At 41.8% G+C, this 19,013-nt stretch overlaps 1 protein-coding gene across 7 annotated transcripts in view; it reads right to left on the minus strand.

The window, feature by feature from the left end:
- Positions 1-19,013, minus strand: part of hdac4 (histone deacetylase 4) — a 136,265-nt gene that overhangs the window by 47,567 nt on the left and 69,685 nt on the right. For 6 of the 7 annotated variants that reach the window (XM_035958405.2, XM_055015577.1, XM_023292752.3 and 3 more), the window contains 5 exons: positions 11,296-11,499; positions 11,042-11,187; positions 10,088-10,238; positions 7,359-7,479; positions 5,436-5,554 (listed from right to left, as the gene is read on the minus strand). In XM_035958405.2, the coding sequence (XP_035814298.2) occupies positions 5,436-5,554; positions 7,359-7,479; positions 10,088-10,238; positions 11,042-11,187; positions 11,296-11,499 (741 nt within the window). Of the gene's footprint in view, positions 1-5,435; positions 5,555-7,358; positions 7,480-10,087; positions 10,239-11,041; positions 11,188-11,295; positions 11,500-18,540; positions 18,815-19,013 lie in introns of those variants that run through there. The other variant, XM_023292753.3, reaches the window with a different exon arrangement.

The following is a 19,013-nucleotide window of genomic DNA, read 5'->3' on the forward strand; positions in this document are numbered from 1 at the left end:
AGGCCACAGTGTATGCGCTGGCCGACAGATTCAGGAGTTGAGGTTAGCCATCATCATGTGACAGTGGGAAGCCCTGCAACAACAGGGGAATCAGCCCACTGGCAGCTTTCTTGACCCCATGCTTAATGATGCTGCCTCCATGCTCTGCTAATGAACACTGCATGTTTCCAGACGCTTCCAATTACAAACAAAAAAGAAACCTGCCAGTGTCCTCCTTCGTGTGTGTTTGTATGCATATGGCATGTGTGTGCCTAGCTCTATATTTCTTGGGGCTATGCCTGTAAACAGATGCTCCTGTTCTGGATTTTGTGTGTGCTGTGGAGCAGTATTGGCAGGTGCTACAAGGGTGCAGGAAGGAGAAGAGGCAAGCGTGCAGTGTATTCTGGGAATCGTGTCAGCCACAGGGCCTGGTCTTTTCTGGACAATCTTGCTTTGGTGTCTCTCTGCCAGACTACACAAAACACAGGCAGTTTTATTCCCTCGTCCCTCATTTCTTCCGTTCAATTAGTTAAAGCTGGACGGTTGACCAATGGTTGACCCATTGCTCGTCCGATGACCTTGGATCAAACAGACCATGCTACGGTCATTAGCCTCAGAGAGGGAGATAGGACTTTTTCGTACAGCCAAGTGGAAGCAATTGATTCTTTGTGTACTGTAGTGATTAATTCCTTATTAGAAGACTTATTCTAGGTCATTAAAACCCCTCTGGCCTCTGGAATGCTAATCAAGGTAGGATGAAGTTTTAATGTACTTCAAAGAGGTACAAGATCTCATTATACCTTCTGGCCAGTGGGGATGAGATGACCTCCTGTGAATCTATAATGTCTAAGTACTTTTCTAAATGCACTCTCAATTTTAAGGAGAACAATGCTGATGAAGAAACTCAATTATTTAAAAAAGAGCTTCTTCTAAAAGGAGAGCACTCTTCCAAAGTCTTTGTTAAGACAGATGGGCTAGGTCAGGATGAAATGCTATGCATTAGTTTAACTGAGACAGTGGGAGAAAGAAGACAAGGAGAGAAGGAGCACAGGCCATGAAAGCTTATTTTAGTCTATTGCATGATGAATTGGAATAGTCTGATTTTTTAAAGTTTCCATCTGGTTGCAGATTCAATCTCTAGAAATTCATTTATGTGGATCAAAGTTACATGCTTAGACACTTTTTTTAGATGAAAAACAATCCCCCCCAATTCCCTTCCTGTGTGTCCACCCACCCCTCCCCATCCATGGCAACTCAACACTGCCAAACTACTCTGTGCTACACAATGGCAAACTGCAAAATTGGAGTATTTCAGCTATGTTCAAACCAGACTCTGAAGTAGAATAATGATACAGAAAACCCCACCATTCCAAGCATTCAACATAACTTGTAAGCCTAATTGATTTTGAATGGTCTTTGAAGCTCCCTAAATGATAAGCCTTTGATTTTGATAATATTGAAAAGAGTAAATCAGCCGGCGTGCTGAGAATTTGGCTTGTGCTATGTTTATTAATGTTCTGGGTGGTATTCGGTACAATCAAAACAGCTCTAATATGAGCCATGGTGCTGGATCAAACAACATCAAAAATGGACATGAGTGTCTCTTTCTTCTCTCTCCTATGTGTTATTTTATGTTAGTAGGTGTCACACACATTGTTAATCTACAATGAAGACCTACCAACAGTGGGCGGAAAAGGTGATAGAAACTGTAGATATTCTAGTGAGAGCCAGGAAAGGAGAAACAAGGCCCACACAGATAGTAAAACGGAAGAAGAGGAGGTTGTTCAAGGTTGTGTCTGTGTGTCCTGAGTGATTACGAAATGGACAAATAAAAGAAGTAGATGGAGAGAGAGGCAAGGTCGATAGGAGGAGGACATTGAAGGAGACAAAGAAGGAGTGAAGTATGCATGTGCGCTTGCTGGGCACTGGTCGTGATGGGGGTGTTCACCTCAGGACACAGTGACTTTGAAGGGTGTTACTGCCGACTGGGCAAAAGCACACCAGTGAGCTCACGTGCGAACACACTCGCTGCAGAGGGCCCAGACTGGTTTTACTGCTGATGCTGGCATTTTAACGCAGCCCTCTCTCCCTCCTTCACCTCAGTCCAACCCCTCATTTCTCTCGCTTCCTCTAAGTCCTTGCTTCTCCTTTTCTCTGGAATTATTTTCTCTCCCCATCATCATTGAGATTTTATGAGCGCCCTATAACCGCCCACTGGCAAAAGTGGACATTCAGACTCACATAACTCAGCATAGCTTATGCTGTCTATTAAGTAAAAAAGCAGCATTTCTTCAACATTCTGACTTTTTTGAACTTCAAGTCCTCTCTTGTCAGAATGTCAGACAGCATCATGTCTTCCTACATGGTCTTGTAGCTGTGATAATAGTTAAGGAAACTTATTTTTAAGGTAGATAATTATATGGGCCTAAGCAAACATCATAAACATCATAAAGGTTACATTATAAAAGGCATGAATAGGTCATGGGTGGCCAAATAACCTACCACACACCTGAATCCAAGGCATACTTTATATATTATTACTCAAATGCCTTGATAAAAGGTGGCTTTTGTGTTTCTCTTTGTGTTCTTTGCATCTATATGTCAACATCCTGTTACACAAAGCTGCTAAAGACAAAAAACGTGGCAATTCTCTCTCTGATCCACTCATACTTCAACATAGCCATTAAAACTGTACAAAATCCAGATTAAATGTCTGTATAAGTGGTGCTCAATATTTCAATAGAGAGTTGACAAGGAAACTGATTCTCTGATACAAAACATATCGATTAGCTGCTCATCTGTTTTGACAGACAGGAGTCCCGAGCTGCAAGAGACATGCCGGGGAAGCTGTGCTGCTCTGCCAAGAAAAGGCGAGAGGGAGGGAGATTTATGGAAATCAATAGGGTAGTTTGCTGAAACTCATCAACAGGGCTTCCGAGAAACATCATATGTGGATGATACATTAGATAAATAGATTAGAAGGACATAAACAGAGAGATAGACATATGGATAAACAGATTTGTCTCAGATGCATATTTTCGAAAGACGGGAAAGCACATAAACCAAATTTGAAAATCTCATGGTAGCCGAATAAGCTGTATAAACAAGGCATCAGATTAAAAGCCATCAATTCTTATAGTTTCCGAAAGACACTTGTTCTTAAATTTAACAAACTATTTAACCACCTCTGCTGTGGGCATATAAAAAAATATGAGCAGAGGCCACCAAAGAGCAGGCTGAGCTGTTCCCTCTGATAGTTACAACTAATGAGGCTTTTTCATGGAGGTGACATGAGACTGTTAAAATCAGTGACGTCCATTACTGATTGTTGACACAACCAAGTGGTATATGAGTAAGGTGGGTGGAAGAGGATGTGGTGATTTTTACATCGTAGATATTTAACTGCCACTTACCAGAACAGCCCATGTGTGCACCAGCACATCGAATTTAAATGCCATCAACATCACAAACACTAAAAGAGGGTCTGACTTTAGTTACATAAAATACCACGCTCTTAGATGTTTGTTTTTATCAAATATCTGGAAATGCTAACTGTCTACCTTCAAACTGGATAAAACAAAAACATGACAGTGATATATTGCATGCACATATCCTGCATGGTTGTAGTTCAGTGGTCAGTGTGATATGGGGAATGTCTGTGTGACAGTGTGTGAAAGACTGAGGGAGTGAAAGGGTCAGCATGACAAGTCTTCCTCTGTCATGAAGGCCTGACAGACTTCCTGCCGCAGCATTCAAAGTGGCCCTCTGTTTTCTAAGAGCCATTATCACAAAGCCCCTCAGACCTGGACAATAAGCCCCTTTAGTAATATATTGCACGTCTGGACTCACTGGACAGAAAAAGAATATTTAACGTACACTTATAATTTACATTGATATGTGACCAGAATGGGGGAAAAACGTCATGCATGACAGCTGCAGACGTCATAGGAGCGCACAACTGTGGCGTCCACTGTCACTGTCGCTCACTTCCTCTTGAGAACAGTTCATATCTCTGTCAGCCAGTCTAATCTGATCTATGTCTGCTCACTACTGACACAACAGTTCCTCAACAGCTGTGTGCCTGTGTGTGTGTGTGTGTGTGTGTGTGTGTGTGTGTGTGTGTGTGTGTGTGTGTGTGTGTGTGTGTGTGTGCATGCGTGTGTGCAGTCAGTATTCCCTTTCTGCCTCTGCTCACAACTGACACAAAGATAATGTCCAGTGCCTTCAATTCTCTTACTCCATTTCTTCAAAACATTATATCACTTTCTTTACATGAGCACTGTCATATGTATGTAATGCACTTACTGTTGAGTCTTGTGTCAGTAAGAACGATTGTCTGTATTGTGACTGTTTCTCAAAGGAAAATTCCTGAATTACATCTGAGTGTCCCTGAAAGTTGAAACTCGCAGTCTGAGTTTGTGTGCCAGGAAAACTCTTTCTTCCCTCCAGCTCACAGCAGGTGGGCAAGAGTGCAGAGTACCCAGAGTTTGGCCTCCAGTCATGAAAGCAGGCAGCGATACCGCCAAAGCAGCTGCTGACGCTAAGTGAATAATCACAGCTTGGCCGTACGTAATATGTGCAGATGGACGGCGCGTGATAAATATAAAAGGCAGGAACTGTGGTTTTACATTCCTACTAGGATGCTTCACAAAGGTAGTCAAGAGTTGTTTTGTTGAACAGAATGATCTATGACGTCCGTGAAGAAATGTGACTAAATGTGTTCATCAATATCTGTGTGAATGAGTCTCGACAGGTGAATAACCAGAAAACAAAAATCTGATTCACTGTGAAATTTTCTACACCTGATGATGAAGAAAAAGTCTGACTATAAATGATAAAGCTAATTTTGGGCCCAAAACTTTGAATATTTCCATTTTCACTCACTGTAAGACCTTGAAACCAAGAAAGAAAACTGCTTTAGGGTTTCCTGGAGTCTTCGTTTGCTGTTGTCATTTTCACATTTCTGTTAACAAAATATGACATGCTAGTAGATGAACTTCACTACTTCTGGACAGAACCAGATTATCATTTTTTCTCTGTTCAGTCTTTATGCTAAGCAAAGCTAATCCACTGGTGCCTTTAGCTTCACATTAACCACAAACTCTCAGCAAGAAAGCAAATATTCCTCTAACACATTTTTTTTACTCATGTCAAGGTTTCCAATTTTCCAATTTAGCATGTCTCCACTATCTTCCAATCTCCCTCTACATTAGAATGATTCCAAAGACTTCATGAAATAACTTGACATCTTTCTCAACAAATATTTCAGGAGCTCCCATTAATCCTCCACTGGCTGACTCCAGGTTCCTGACTATGAAACCTAATAAGCCAATTTTACTTTCAGTTACTAAAGCAGGAAAAGGGAAGATTAGTGCTTCATTCTCAGCGGGCAAGAACGTGGAGGAATGTGACTGGAAGAAATGAACAATACGTCAGCAAAGCCTTTCATTTTGTACCTGTTTTGCGGAGTGGGAAGTCATCTTTAGAGTCGTATGTCCCCAGCACTGGATGGTTGTACGCTGACAATGCTGTTTGGGGAGGTGAGCTCTGGTCCAAAGAGCTATGCTGGGTTTTTCTACAAAGTAACAAAAAAGTAAATTAATTAAATACCTCAGCATAACATGAAATATGACTTCAGTAATTATTTCAAAAATGAGATCTAGCTCCATATACATGCCAAGCTCACTCTACAACTACTACACCTGAATTGTCCAAACACACACACCCACACATAAACGGAAGTGAAAAAGACAGCTTATATCGCGCTCTCCAAGGTCAACATGGCAGAGTGTGGACAACAAGGTGGGTGGAAAGGAGAAAGAGGCAAAGAATAGAGAGAAGGGACTAAGCCTGAAAGGTTGAGAACATCCTTTGCCTTTTTTATAATAAGTAAGCAAAAAGACTGAAGACTACTTTCCAGTCGGAAGGGTGATTGAAAATGCACAAAGGCAGGGATGGAGAAGAACAGAGATGCAGGATGAGAGGAGAGATGAAGAGGAGGGACTACATGTATGGAAGAACTGAGGAGAATTCCAACAGGTAAAACAAACAGGGAGCAGGCTGAAGAAATGGTGATAACAGTGGAAGAGAGCTACACAGTCTTGAGATTGTTCCATCATCTCCTGGATGTCTGACTGCTTAAAGCCCCTTCAAATATTTAAAGCGCAGGAGAGGTGCAATTGTCTTTTCTCTCTGCCCACTTCAAACATACGACACACGAACACACCTCAAAGAGAGCCAGCTGTCAATCAGCGACAACAAACACTGACAGAAAGAAAACCTCGTTGCTTCAACATTTTCTCTGTAGCTTAACTCAGAGAGGCTAATGTTGATGTTGGAAACTTGATGTGGACACAAAGCACATCAGTGACAGACGCCCACACAATAGGGGTTCATAACACCACTGGGTTTGCAGTGTTTGCAAATCCATGATGAGACTTTTATGTCGCCCATCACTGGCTTTTACGTTGATATTGTTCCTAGTGTGGCAGTTTTTTTTTTTTTTTTTTTTTACTCAGAATAAAAAAAAGGAAGCAACTCAAAGGCTTCTAAATGCGTGAAAAACAGTGCACTTAATATCTGATAGCTCTGAATTGGAAGGCTACAGGATTTAGATACCACTATAGAATTCTTTCTTCTATTTAAACGTTAGTTTTTGTTGAAAGAGGAAAACACAACATTTAAAGATGATTACTGGCAACAGAGTACGAAATTTAAAAAAATAACAGAGGCTATTCTTAAAGACTACTGTAGATGCATGTATTGTATAGATATAAAAAGAAAACTGCTTTCTAATCCAGTTTCATAAAGTCATGCTCATGAATTTGACATTTAGACAAAAAAACGCATTTTTAAAAAGATGATATTAATACAGTCAGGTAACACGCATAGTAGGGGTTGACCAATATTGGTTTGTTTCAGTGTCAATACCAATACTGATCATCAGTAATCAATAACATACTGGGAACTGATGTACACTACCTGTCAAAAAGTTTGGACGCACCTGTGCTTCTCATTCAAAGCACTGAATGAGAAGGTGTGTCAGAACTTTTGCCTGGTAGTGTACATTTGCAATAAAAATGTACTCCAAAATTTGGTCAAATGCCTTTGTTTCTCTATGTTTTACATATCCATTATCTATACACTATATATATATATAGCCATTGTACATAATACAGTACAAATAAAAAAAATCTAATCAATTTAAAAACTACAATCTGTAATCGTTAAAATTTATTTAGTGATGCCAAATGAAGTTTTATGCAGAAATAAATTTGAATTCAGACTTTTTATGCAGAACGTCTTCATATATATATATATATATATATACTGCACTTGAAGCCATAGGTAGTTCTGTGGTGGTGGGCGGTGACACTCACCCATACCAGTAGCGTGGGTCACTGGGCAGACAGTGGTTTAGGTTTCGCTGAGCCAAGGCTTTCTTCTTGTTCAGGACAAATTCCTGAAGTCGCATCTTTACCTCTGTACTGGCGACTGCACCTACACAGCAACACAGAGACCAGGAGAGCAGCAAGCAAAGATGAGTATATTTATACTCAATACACATGCAAACAAACACACACGCATACACACATATTCCCTTTCTCCGACATGAATACACATCTTTCAGTATGGCCCTTCTGGAGAAGTTAACGCCTCAGAGCCTCTACTATATCATACCCACGGTTCAACCTGTGACACTAACATGAAGATTATAACTATATGTATCCATAGTTTGACAGATAATGGGTTTCTAACAGTGTACAATCTTGCATCAGAGTTTCATTGAAATTCTACAGAAACGACAGCCATGAAGACGCACATCAGGACTTTCGCTCAGCTCCTGGTCTCTCTTCAATTACCACCTCATCACCCTCATTTCACAGCTGCAAACAAATTGTCCAGGGAGAGAGACAGCGATGAATGAGAGGGAGAGAGAGACCAAGGGAAAAATGAGGAACAGAGTGAGGTGAGCAATAAATGTTGCTCAAAAAAAAGGTGTTTTCAGAAAACAGGAAAAACAGAGGAGGCGTGTTTTTATTAGAATGTGACAGTGGGAGTGATAACAGGTGATGTGTCGAGCTCAAGAGAGGAAGTGGTAAATTCAGCATGTGAGAGAGAGAGAGAACATCTAATATATGTTCTCTAAATCATGGTGCAGCTGGAAGTGCCGGCATCCCAATATGTTTGCTTTGCCACTGAAGCAAATTGGCTTTTATGAGACTGCCCTCTATGCAATTTAGTGCAGTAGTTAACAAAGCTTCTTCTGTTTACAGCCCCATAGTCTTTCCATAGACGTCAAACTCAAGGCTCACTTTTCCCAGTCCCGAGGGGTTGAGAGATGGTAGAAAATAATGGTGCAAAACATGGGTCCACCACTAAATAAACAAAAGATTTGTGCTGAAATCTTTGTCAAAAAAATACATGGATTTAATCACATGTATTGTTCTGCGAAGCAGTGCAAGGAAAGGCAACTTTATGTGTGAAGTGCCTTTTAACAACAAGGTAATTACTGTGATTAAAAAGTGAGGAAAGTCTTTCATGCCACCTTCTGTTTATGTGGTATAAAACGATTACAGGAAAAAGTAAAGCATTTGCCTTTCCATAGATAAAATAAATCTAATTTTCCTGTCAGAAAAATATACAGTTGTATCATTTGATTTGCCACTAGGAGCACTGTGTTGGTCAGTCCAAGTAAAAGCACTTGGCAGCTGGATGATTGTGATTCCTGACAGTATAGATACATCCTAATGACAACTACTAAAGAATCATTTTGATTCCAGAGGTGTGGTCATGAAGTTTTTCAGTTCTGATGATATTTACACATCAAGTCAATTGCTGAGATCTGGGAAGGATATTACACCAAGTCCCAGGACACACAAATCAATTTGGAAGAGGAAACAATGGGGGTGTGAAATTGTTAACCAGACTATCCATTGTAAACATTCACAGTTTTGGCTTTCTTGTTCTGTCTAATCTGGCATAGCCAGACGCAGCACTGTGTCAGCGCTGGAGAATGGTCTGGCTGCACCTCATTATTCATTATCACTCTGCTATGGGGTGGGGGGAATACTCCAGCTGGTTTGTATTTCTTTTACCCAATTATAATCGTCTTGGATGGTGCTAAACCCAGGACGCAGCAATGGTGCTTCTGTAAAACAGAGTCCAAGGGAATTGGTTTGGTGGTACACAGGAAGGCAAAAAACTGTCATTAAAATGGCTAATTTGCTGAAAGAACCAAGCAGGGCTTCATTGCTGCATTATCAGATTTGTTATTTTCAGCATGTATGTTGCTGCTCAGAGGTGTTACTGTGTCCAGCAGCAAACAGGGTTTTGAAAATGTTAACATGCAGATATAAAATGGGAGGAGAAAGCTGTGTGAAATGTGTGACAGGAACAGCAGGTTCATACCTACCTAAGTGCACTTTTATTATAAAGAATGCAATCATGTCTGGAGCAACAGAAATAAAATCAAAGTAGAAATAAACAGATTCTTCAAAGTAAACAAAGGCAATAGAGCAAGTCAGGTCCATAGAACTTTTCTTTCTCAATCAATATGATACTGGGGAAAAAAAACAGAAATCATACATCATGTGTGCCTGTTCAGTGTCTTGCTCCTCTAACCTTGTGTTGGCTGTCTGATATTCCCTGTGGTGAATGTGTGAGGTCAGGCTGTTCTGACTGCTGTGCTGTAAGTGCAGGTGCTGTGACAGAGGGCTTGGTAGGGCCAAGACTCTCTGACACCTGCTGTGATAATATGACACAGTGTTTCAGGACAGGTACAACAGATGTTGATAGCATACAGGAGAGAGAATAGGTGCTCAGTCAAATGTGACAGCTTTATTTGGAGCTCATTCATGACAACTCTGAGCTGCTGGAATACAAAACCACTCACACTGACTTCTCTTATGCACACTGGACTGATCCTCTTTTGGCCACTCATTTGCTTCTTTATATTGTGCACATTGTTGATGTCATGTGCGCTGATGGTATAAAATACACAGTCCAGCTCTAACTCTATGACATCTTGTAACAACTTTGCAGGATCACATAGTTAATATGTTGCCACTTTCTTCAAATATCACTTTCTCCAGCACGTGCTACTTACTCTCTTGTCCCCTCTCCTTATGTTTGAGCTGTTGGAGTTTGTGTTCTCGCTGCTGCTTCTCCAGCTGCTGCTCATGACGTTGCTGCTCAATCTTCCTGTGATGCTCCAACAGCTCTTGTTGGTGCTTGAGCGCCAGTAAATCTTGTTGGTGCTAGTGAAAAGAAGGACAAGACGATTGCAGGAAGTAAGAAAGAGTACAAGAAGACACAGTGGATGGGTAAAGGACACTACACAATATCAAGTTGCTACAAGTATCAAAGCTGCAGAAGACATTGTTTTGACAACGAGCAGCCATGGTTCACTGTGTGATTTGAAAGGTAGCTTTTCTAACGCATATGACATTAGCAAGTTTGAGTGCAATAATGACAGCCACGCTAATCTGGAGACTGAGCAGATTGGACAACAAGCAGCAGAGTTATTTTCAGCGCAAACTGATCATCCTTATTGGCTAGCTTTGTGATCGTAGCAACACCAGAGAGAGGCTTCTCAGCACAGTGTGTCGCATACAAAATTCACATGCACAAACACACACACACACACACACACACACACACACACACACACACACACACACACACACACACACACACACACACACACACACACACACACACACACACACACACACACACACACACACACACACACACACACACACACACACACGGTTTAGTGGGGCCAAGGTTCCCATGGAGATAACTAAGCAACAAAATACTGCCACCAGATCAAATTACACCGCCATACCCACTTAAATGTACACATGCACTTGTTTCCTCCTGTCCTTCACAAGATGCATTTCTGCTGAGTACAGGCCTGCTGTTGCTGTAGTCAAGGAAGAACTCCCTCCTCACACTCATCCACTATTGAAACACACAAACGGAGAGGAGAGGAGAGGAGAGGAGAGGAGAGGAGAGGAGAGGACCTTTACTTCCACCTCCCATTCAACCACCTCACCTTGATATGTTCCTGCAGCTGAGCTTCATGTTGTCGTGATAGCTGTTCATGCTGCCTCTGAAACTCTGCGATCAGCAGCTGCCTCTGGAGCTGCTGCTTGTGTTTGAGAGCCACCAGTTCCTGCTGCAGGTGCTGCTCCTGGTGGCCTGTAAAAGATTTTGAAGACCGAATCCCTCAGAATGTCTATAGCCAAGAGCATATTCGCAGAAAACAGTCGAGACACCACAAAACAACAAGACGTGATCACCACTTACCAATGACTGGGCCCCGGCCTGTCTCGGATGATGCGGGACAAGCTGTGGAGGTGGCCGGTGTAGGGTGGGGTGGGGGAACCAGGCCAAAGGGGGGCTGCTGCTGGTGGTGGTGGTGAGGGTGGTCCACAACGCGCAGGTCCATGGGAAGGATGGCTGTGGTGGTGTGGGGCACCTGCGTGGGCAGCGTTGCTGTGCTCACATCCACTGAAAGAAAAGGAAGTAAGAAAGAGAATTTTCCTTTTTGACTGTCAGCGTATAGTAAAGTTCATCATTACGTGTCAAGGCCCACATTTTTTTTAAATAGCAACCAAAACTTTATCTTTTCTGATGCAAATCAGACAGATAACCACTTGTTACATGAGCTGCCGGGATGCTGCAGCCTTGACAGTCGCACTTTATGTGGTTGTGGTTGCTTGTAACGCCGGCACACTGAGGATTTAAGTCTGTTTTATACCGTAGTTGTACACACTGGATAAGAGCATTAGCAAAGCACCAAAAACATAAAATCTGTGTGCGATTTATAAAGCCAGAGATCATCTCTGTGGTGGGAGAAAAGTGTGTAGGAAGCTTCCCAAATACACTGTTTACATAAATATGTGCAAACATCAGAGAGGAAAGCACAAAAACAATCACTCTGCAACATGCAGCAAGGATTTGCTGACATGCGTGGCGTGTATGTTTCCACTTGGACTGCATATGTGAGGGGCAGTAACCCTACATTTTGCTAGCTGTAAGTGCAATGCTGTAAGTGTACGGACGTTGTCTGACGTTTACAGCCATGGATTTACAATGCCAAAGATCTGAGAGGGCATAGATGACAATATACTCAAAATCCACACACTGTGCATCTCTTGCCACCAACTTAGGCAATGCAAGTGTACAATTCAGAGTGCTGCAAAACAAACAACAATATAAAAAACATCACAGGTATAAGACTTCCAAATGCCATGTCAAATGGTTAAAGTGCACGTATGTTATGAATTTTAAAGATGTATTGTAAGAATCAAAGAAAATAAATAAATATGTCTGATTTAGTGAGGTACTAGTACTAGTGCAATCAGATTACTTCTCTAAAACAAGCAAACAACACAGCAGATTACAGACAGTCAATAGTACAACCCTAAATAACACCAGGGAAAACACACTAATAAAATCTTTGCCAGCATTTAAATCCTTGATATGTTACTAGAATATGGCATGCTGAGATCAAACACTGACATTGCTGTACTTCATTCATTCCAAGTACATGCAAGCTTAATTTTCTAAAACTGACAAAGATTTTGATATAAGTGAGCTTCATATGTGAATGAGCGTGAGGAGCACCCTGTTAAAAGTAAGTTAAACCAGGTTTTAAGGTCAAAAACAAGAGCACAAAGTCTGCAAATTAACGCAACCAAATAAATTCTTGACTTCAAGCTCTAAATCTCCCGTGTATCATTCAGTCTTTTCTGATCAATATCTGCTCTGTGGAGAACCACCTTGCACCATGCCAAGCCCTCTGCCAGTGATCAATACCCTAAAACCAGTGCAAAGCATCCCCAGCCTATCATGAATGTCCTGGCATCCCCAGTGGCCAATGAGGCGGCGATGGAGTTGCAGTTACTTGCTGAGACAGCCAATGACATCTTTGGTACTGGGCAGGTTTTCAGTGTGGGAGGAAACTCGACACCACCCAACGGGACAACAAGGAGAGAAGAAAGGGTGTGGCCAGGCCAGACATGCTGGTGCTTCACTGGTGCACATGTGTGCACGTTTAGTTGTATCACTATACTTGTAAGGACTTGCTTAAGAGCCGGACTTTAGAAGCATTTTTTTCTACTTAGTCCTTTAGTTTGAAAGGATGAAAGAGTTGGGCTTAGATTTAATTAAACAAGGGTGGACGAGTTTATTATCCAACTACACAGTTCTTCATCATACATCATAATGTCAGCTGATTTTTAGCAACTATCAGAGTGACAGGTTAGACAAAGAGAAGGGAGACAGAGATCTGGGGCATCTGACCTACAAATATACAAGTGTGTAGGTCAGATTTCCTGGACCTTTGACCTAATGACTTGTATGCTTGTCACTTACATATTACAAAGCCAACAGAAAGACCGTCTCATTAGTAGATGGCACTGATTGTCCTGTTAAATCTCAACAGTCGATGCCAATCACCAAACAAAGCCATTCCCAGTGAACCATGGTAAACTTTCAGCCCACCACCTCTCATATCCACCGTGCACGCATGCACTGACACAAACATGCCTGCCAACTGTTTACACACATATCTAATAAGCAGTAAACAGCAAGGTCAAACAAACAAAACCTTTTGTTTACCCATGAGCCATGTCAGTTCATTTCATGTGGAGTGCCACTTTGCATACAGGGGCCCCTTTCAGAAGGATCCCAGCGCCGGCTGTTTTAGCCTCAAAGAGACAAGCATGCATGGATCATCGCCTTAATTAACGCCTGCTCGGCTGTATATTTTCCCATGTAGACTGAGGTGAGTGTTGGACACAAATGCCAATCCAATTTCCTCTAAATAGGGTTATGGCACTTGCTCTCAACATCACAGTCTTCATCCCCAAGTGTCTTCCTCAGTCGACATGCCACAGAGACTTCGCAAAGGTCGATTGTTTTCATAGTTTCAGTACTATCATATTCAGTATCATATTTCTAGACATGAGTTATTGCATGTACTAAACTACTATAAGACTTTTTCGTAGGTTCCTTGAAAGATGCTGTAATTATTTACCACTATGATAAAATGCAAATAAAATGATCACTGCTGAAGGCTTGCTTTGGGGAGTTTTTAAGGAAACAACAGGTGGTCTAATAATTATTTCTACCATCTACCAATTTTTTATACTTACCTTATTTTCTAAATGTCCATAAGTAAACTACATAGATTCTACATATTGTGGGAGCTTTGTAATTACGAAAAATAAAGAAACTCAGATTTTGATACCAGAGATTACTAAATTAGATGATTAAAAGATATCAAATACCAACAACTGCAAAGAAGGTGACCTGTAATAGATAAGATGAGATAAGATAGTCCTTTATTACTCCCCGGGTCAGGGGAAATTTCTAGTGTTACATCAGCAAACATCTTTCAGAGCAGCACTAACCATATAATAATTATAATAACAATAATATATACAATATATACAAGAATGAAGAATGAAAAATGAATAAATACAGTACTACTACACTATAAGTGACATCAGCATAAAGGGGCTTGTGGAATAAATGTAACTGTAAAAGTGCAGAAAATGCCGGTAGTGCAAGGAATTGTTGTGCAGATTATAATTTCATCGTTGATAAGACAAATGAGAGAGACTCATTTAAATGCCTTTGATTATCATTTGATCTCACTCTGAACACTCTGCACCAATCTATCATCAATCTGCATCGTCCGCACGAAACCATTCCTACTGAACTACAGTAAACTTTCAGCCCACCACCTCTCACGTCTACTGTGCACGCATGCATTGACACAAACATGCCTGTCAACTGTTTACACACATATCTAATAAGCGGTAAACAGCAAGGTCAAACAAACAAAACCTTTTGTTTGCCAATCAACCGTGTCAGTCCATTTCATATGGAGTGCCACTTTGTACATAGAGGCCCTTTGAGGCACCAGCTATTTTAGCCCTACAGAGACAATCATGCGTGCATCGTCACTTCAATTAACGTCTGCTCTGCTGTATATTTTCCCATATGGACTGAGGTGAGTGTTGGACACAAATGCCATCCCAATTTTCTCTAAATAAGGTTTTGGCACTTGCTCTCAACCACCATGCTCTTCATGCACACGCCCCCAACCACCTTCCTCAGTGGGCATGCCACTGAAATTTCTACAAAGGTCGTTTGTTTTCACCGCATCCAGGATGAAAAACTACACAAAGGAAACGTGTATTTTCTGCTTCCTTACTTTCACATGCAACAACAGAATCTAAAAAGTCTTTTTGGGAAAATGAACAAAAAGCCCCAGGCCTGAAAGATAATATGCTGGCTTTGTAATTGACAGGAAATGAAAGTACATTTTGACAACAGCGATTACAAATGTAGCTAATAAAAATCGATCAAACAAAAATATTAGCAAAGAAGTTGTTGTAATGCCTTAATTCATTACATAATTACACAAGTAAAATGTCTAAAAATGTGCCCAAGCAATTGTGATATTATCTTTTACATACTTTTGCATTGTGTTATACTGTACTACTATCGCCATATCGTGTAGAAATACTGTGCGAGCTCTGTATCTCAGACGCCTAAATAATACAAAAAATTAATTTTAAATCCTGAATGTCTATGATATTGGGTTCTGTTAACATGGCTGGTCACCTCTGGACTCATGAGCAATGGCCGGCTGCAAGGCAGAAACAATAACAAAAAAAATAATTACAGCCACTTATCCTCAAACTGAGGGGCTACAAGTGCACAGCGAGAGACAGAGATGGAGAGAAAGAGGGAAGGTGGTGTAATCACTGCTCCAGCCAGCTACTCGGAGGCTAACCACACCAGCTGGCACATTAAGACTACACTGAGAGCTATTGCTGGCAACAGATTGTGCTGTCAGCTACACAAAGCTGCACATCCAGGCACACAGGCACTTAGGAACGTAAACCTTTTGATAACCTTGATGTATTTATGTAGCAACACTACAGCCCATACCTGAACCACACAGACACAGAGACGTGTCTCTTGCAGGTCATTTCAGTTCTCAGTTGTTTTTGCTGCTGCAGTTGGTTAAATGTATCTGACATGTTGAAAAGCAGGGAAGGTTTTGCAACAGAGATTTTAGGCTGCAGAGTTGTGTCAGACTCTACAATCAGGTGCACATTAGGAGATATGGACAGAAAGATGTGTTCAACATGAAAATTGATCAAAACAGTATTTGTATACTGTTTGTCAGACAATTCTGCTCTGGTTAATAAAAGAAATTGTCTTCAAGAGGTGTCAAAAGTTTTAATAGCAGACAGGAAACCTATTTGCAGCATATCTTACAGGCAGTTCATGGTCAAGCCAATATGTTTCTAAAGGACACAGTACTGCTATAGTAATATCATTTCAGAAACTGTCAGAATAACAAACATTTTTATAGTAAACAAAGCTTTGTCACCAGCAGCAGACAAACAGGGTGACACGCAGCACCCAACGGGGGGCAGGCACCTGTGAAGTAATTAGCCCAGCTTACAAGGATAGCACTCTGTGAATGTGGCGTGAGGTTATGGTGCTGAGCCAACAAAAGGAGAGGTAACTGCACAAGCTGACTCACCCTGAGAGCAGCAGACATGATAAAGCAAATATTCCTGCTGCAGGCATGACTAAGCAGTCCAGAGTAAAGCTATGAATCTAGTGTTATGCAGTGATTTCTATCCATATTAATATAAGAGCACACTATGCATTTACAAGTCTGGAAGATTTGTTTCTTCACAGGTTCAGTTTATAATTACAGACAGTATGTATTAAATGTGTCTAAGCCAGCAGATGTTAAGTAGCTGCAGGAACATTAAAGCTTGGAAGGACCATTACAGCTTTGAAGGGCGGAAGTAAGATAAACTCTGTTGATTTCCAGAGAGGAAATTGTGTTTACTTTGTGAAAATCCCATAGAGTTGTTAGCGTTCTCTGCTATAGGCACGATGAAGTGAAATCTGGCTGAACTCGCTGAAAACCTACACAAACAAAGCTGCTGAAATGTCAGCCTGTGCCTCCTCTTCTGTCTCCCTCATCTATTCATCCATCCCTCTCTGTGTCCCTTTATCCCTGACTCTCCCCTCCCTCCTTCCTCTCATCCCCCTCTCCCGTGATCAGGCTAAGAATATGGATCACACAGACGGAGTTATTTATAGAGCAGGATTCCCAAAGGAGTTCCTCACCCCACTGGGAATCAGTGCACTCAGAGGAAAAACCCCATGCGTGTTTACTCACAGTCTGCGAGAAACCTGATGCACATTCATGATTTAAATATAATGTCAACTAAATGTGTGTGATAAAAACAAAGCTACGCAAAGACACACACCAGTGACATCAGTGCAAGCCTTGCATATTAAGAATGAATCCTAATCGCTGACATAATGTTATCCTGCCGTGAGCCCTACAGTCACAGGTGCTCACAGAGGAGGGAGGCAAACGCCATGGCGACTTGTGGGACTGTGGCCAGCGGTTGGTTGGACAGGAGAGCAGGGGTGGGGCTTGAGGTGGAGGGTGAACCAACGATGGCAGGCAAGTAATTCAACAAACGGCCTGCATGTATGTTAAGTCCAACGCTTTGCTGTCAAATCTGGGATGGGTGTGTATGTGTGTTGTAGTGTGCGCCACCACCTCTTTGTCTTTATTCATCTCTCTTTTCTCTTCCTGTGATGACGGCTAGTCAGTGTTCCCACAGACGGACTCCGCTGGACTGAACAAGCCAAAGCGCAACTAATCAAGTCGTTTAAAACAAGTCAAGAGTGTTCACATTTGGGTATACAAAGATGTGCAAAATCTTCATGGGCACTTTTCAAGGAGCTTCTCTGTTAGATGTGTCAAAGCACTGCAATTTTAACTGTCAAAGTGAACTGGGATACTGACTCTCCACATGATCCACAACAGAGAGCTGCAGAGCCACATGGTGACACAGCATGTACAATGGGCACCACATGCAAATTAAACTCGTAATAGGCACTTTATTCTGTAAAAAAAAAAAAAAAAAAAAAAAAGATGACAAATATTCATTACTTTGTATTTTTTTAAATGTCTAAACACTTTCATACATGCTTCTGTGCACACACACACACAGGCATAAATGCAAACGCACACTGATGAACACAATAGAGTGTGTGGAAGGACAGACACAGCCACTGCCATCTGCTCCATTCAGTTAAAGGCTGCGCTGAGTGGTGCTGAACGAGCCTCCATACATCAGTACCATTCAATAAACACTGTCACTACCCAAAGCTTCACGCCCACACGGCAAATCAACATGTACACAAACACACGCACGCACACACACACACTCCTGAAGCAAGTGAACATGCACACACAGTAACATATCCATTGGCAAAACAAGTGCATATAAACACATGTATGACTACAGATCACTAAATACAATTAATTAGTGAACACATGAGTAGCAAATAAACTCTGTGAAAGCCACAACAACACATCCCTTACACAACAAAAAGCACAATACAACTGAGTGAGGACATCATAAAACATTTCCCTGCACGCTATTTACAGAGTGATCCTTGCGTAACAACAAGAGCTCTTACCCATCAGTTGTGCCGTGCTGTCCGGTTGTTGCACGTCTGTGTGGTGTGTGTCTAGTGCACAGTATTGGAGAGAGAGAGAAAGTATGTGCTTGTAGCCAAAAAGTGCGACTCTGAATGGAACTGTCAAGTCCACTGCAGCGCAAAGACCCAGCAGACCAGCCTGGCTGTGGCGGTGAGAACAGATTTCTGTCCCTCTCTGTCTTTCACACAGTCCGTCTCTCACTCTGTCGCTTCTCCCTGCTTCTCTCACTGACGTGTTTTGCTCTGCCCTCCAGCTGCCACTCTCCCTCTCTCTCTCTCTCTCTCTCTCCCTCCCTCTGTTCCTCTGGTCCCCTCCCACTCCTCCTCCCTCTGCCTCCCGCTCTCCCTTTCGCTCTCAGTGACATCAGAGGGCAGTCTCAGGCATGTTGAGCATTTTATGAGCGCCGTTCTCTCCCTCTCTGCCTCCCAACTCCCAGACCAACGGTGAGGCA

Source organism: Amphiprion ocellaris, chromosome 11 (genome assembly GCF_022539595.1).
Source record: "Amphiprion ocellaris isolate individual 3 ecotype Okinawa chromosome 11, ASM2253959v1, whole genome shotgun sequence".
Lineage (NCBI taxonomy): Eukaryota > Metazoa > Chordata > Actinopteri > Pomacentridae > Amphiprion > Amphiprion ocellaris.